At 36.2% G+C, this 3,143-nt stretch overlaps 1 protein-coding gene across 1 annotated transcript in view; it reads right to left on the bottom strand.

Moving 5' to 3' along the window:
- Window positions 1–201: 201 nt before the first annotated feature.
- LOC116847005 (odorant receptor 49b-like) overlaps window positions 202–3,143 on the bottom strand; it is a 44,308-nt gene continuing 41,366 nt past the window's right edge. Inside the window, exon 6 of the mRNA XM_032821541.1 lies at window positions 202–318. Coding sequence (XP_032677432.1) covers window positions 247–318 — 72 coding nt within the window. The 3' untranslated portion in view covers window positions 202–246. The remainder of the gene's footprint in view (window positions 319–3,143) is intronic.

Raw genomic sequence — 3,143 nt, 5'->3', positions numbered from 1 at the left:
AGATATTATTATATCTTAACTGTTAGAAGTTAACGAAATCCATCGTTAAAAAGTTATATGTTTGGTGAGATATTTTGTATACATGTGTACTTGCTCGTGTTGTGGGAAATTATCAGAATTTTTTATAAGCAAAAGGAATTTTTAAATTAAACTAATTATAAACTTGGAGTAATAATTTAATAATTTATAATACAGTGCACAGAAAATTCTACTTCATTAAAACTCGTTAGAACTATGTTGTCTTGCTTATATTTCATTGCTTTTCTCTTCGAACATTATTCGCATCGTTGTGAAGTAGGAGAATATAGTTGATAGATACTGAAACATTTATGATATTAAAAATATTTTTTTTCCACGAGAGATAATTATATACATGACTGCGTAACATGCACGTACACACATATGCATTTATTTTAGATGTATAAATGTTATTAACCACTTCGCTGGCAGAGAAAATCAGCATCAACTGATCAAAAATGGCAAGATCAAAATGCTGTTCAATGTTTATAAAAGTCAGTAGTAAAGTATTTTTCGAGAAGCTGAATACGAATTTGAGATAAAAATTTTAGAATTTAATTACTTCGCTGGCATTGACGCACTTTTGCGTCAAATAAAGGATGTACCAAAAATGGCATTAACGCATTAATGCGCACATTATTTTATTTTTTTCCTGTTAGCAAGACGGGAAAAAATTCATCAAACTATATCCAAGGGTTTTTTGGTCGCTGATTTCGATTCTGAACCCTAAATTTGAAAATTTAAAATGGTAGACCAAAATGCGAAAAGTGACTTGATGAAATCTAGTATTCAGGAGCTTTTGTAGTCGCTGCTTTCGAATCAACTCAAAATTTCTAAATTCAAGATGACGAATTCAATATGACGATCAAAATACGACAAGTAACTTGATTTGGATAAAACTCGGTACTTGGAGATTTTTAGGGTCGCTGATTTCGAATCTGAGATTAGTTTTGTCAAATTCAAAACTCTCATTTTTCTACGTCCTAAATAATTTCAGTTTCATATTATTCAAATTTGTTTATTGCTGTAATACAAGGCCATTTGGAACGAGAATAACGATATACGGCGGTTCACATCCTTGAATGAAACTAATGTTTGCATTTTCGAGTTGGTCAGTTAGTCAGTATATCCTATTAGACGATTTATTGGAAAACTTAGTCTGTTCAGTCAAACAATCCAACAAGATAGTTTATTTATGAAATCTATAGAATTAAGATGATAAAAGTCAGTCTGTAAAATCTATTCAGATTGTTTAGTCAATCAGATAAAGAAGGACTTCTAGTTGCCACATTAGATCCGTTAATTTAAACTTTCAAATTTTGATCTCAAATTCGTAATTCGAAAAGTTCTTTAGTACTGACTTTTATAAAAATCAAACAACATTTTGATCTTGCTATTTTTTGGGTCAGTTGATGCTAATTTCCTCTGCTAGCGAAGTAGTTAACAAAACTAATCTTACAAGGAGATGCCACAATCTGCTAAATCGATTTCTGAATGAATCATAGCACGTTTGCTAGCTGCGATGTTGAGTATTGATATCCTGATTTGCGGCCTTTGTTTATGAAAAATTACAGTATAAAGTTTGGGTCGCGGGACTGTATCATACATATTGCTAAAGTTGCGACTATCTTTCAACAAAGCGGCGTGGCTGAGCAGACTGAGGCTCCCACGTCGAACACGTCGAGGCTTCCACCTCGTTTTTATATTCGGGGTACAAATAAGTCTCCGCCGTTTGACAAAAGATGGCCCCACCAGTAAGTTATGATTGAAATGGTCAGATGTAAAACGTCATATCGTAAGGTTGGACATCTGACAACATCATAACTGTGAAATATTAGTGATTTTGTATCAGCATCACATAATCTTTTTGTGCGAAAATGTCGAGTTTTGAGCCGAATAAGCGTCATTTGCGGGAACTTTTGATTTACTTCTTTAATTTAAAGAAATCTGCAGCTGAGGCGCATCGATTGCTTGTAGAAACATATGGTGAGGCTACTTTAAGTGAGAGAAGTTGTCGTGAGTAGTTTCAAAAGTTTAAGAACGATGAGTTTGACGTCGAAGACAAAAAACGTAGCAGAAGGCCGAAAGTATACGAAGACGCGGAATTGGAAGCATTATTGGAGGAAGATTCGTGCCAAACGCAAGAAGAACTTGCACTTACATTAGGAGTGACTCAACAAGCAATTTCACATTGTTTAAAATCGTTGGGAATTATTCAAAGCAAGGAAATTTGGTTCCATATGAACTGAAGCCGAGAAACGTTGAACGCCGATTTTGCACATGTGAAATGCTGCTTTCCAGGCATAAACGAAAGGGTTTTTTGCATCGTATAGTCATTGGTGATGAAAACTGGATCCACTACGATAACCCAAAAAAGAGGAAATCATGAGAAACACGTGGCCATGCTTCAACATCGACAGCCAAGCCGAATATTCAAGGAAAAAAACTCATGTTGTGTATTTGCTGGGATCAGTTTGATGTCGTGTATTATGAGTTGCTCAAACCGAACGAAACCATTACTGGGACCCTCTACCGAACACAATTGATGAGACTGAGCCGAGCACTCAAGGAAAAACACGCCCACTACTACTCCAGACACGACAAAATTATTCTCCTGCATGCTCGTCCACATGTTGCGGCGCCGGTCAAAACCTACTTGGAAACACTCAATTGGGCAGTTTTACTCCACCCGCCGTATTCACCAGACATTGCTCCCTCTGACTATCACTTGTTTCGATCGATGACGCACGGCCTGTCTGAGCAGCACTTCACATCATATAAAGATACCAAAAATTGGGTCGATTCGTGGATAGCCTCAAAAGATGAAGCGTTTTTCCAACGTGGTATCCGTATGCTGCCAGAAAGATGGGAAAAAGTAGTGGCTAGCGATAGACAATACTTTGAATAAAACATAAGGTATCGTTCTTTCACAATAAATGCCCAATTTTTGATAAAAAACGGCGGAGACTTATTTGTACTCCCAATATAAAGTGTTACATTCAATCCTCCCGTGCGCGATTGCGTGTGCAAGAGCGAACGTAACAATATAATTTGCTAATAATATCGCTGAAATGTACAGCAATCTACCTGCCGTGCAATGTTTTTTATAGGCAGGTTAAAAATAT

Source organism: Odontomachus brunneus, unplaced genomic scaffold (genome assembly GCF_010583005.1).
Source record: "Odontomachus brunneus isolate Ranch 3 - 2012 unplaced genomic scaffold, Obru_v1 Obru_scaffold_072, whole genome shotgun sequence".
In the NCBI taxonomy this organism is placed as follows: domain Eukaryota; kingdom Metazoa; phylum Arthropoda; class Insecta; order Hymenoptera; family Formicidae; genus Odontomachus; species Odontomachus brunneus.
The sequence above is the reverse complement of the archived record's forward strand: the minus strand, read 5'-3'. Positions and strand labels throughout refer to the sequence as shown.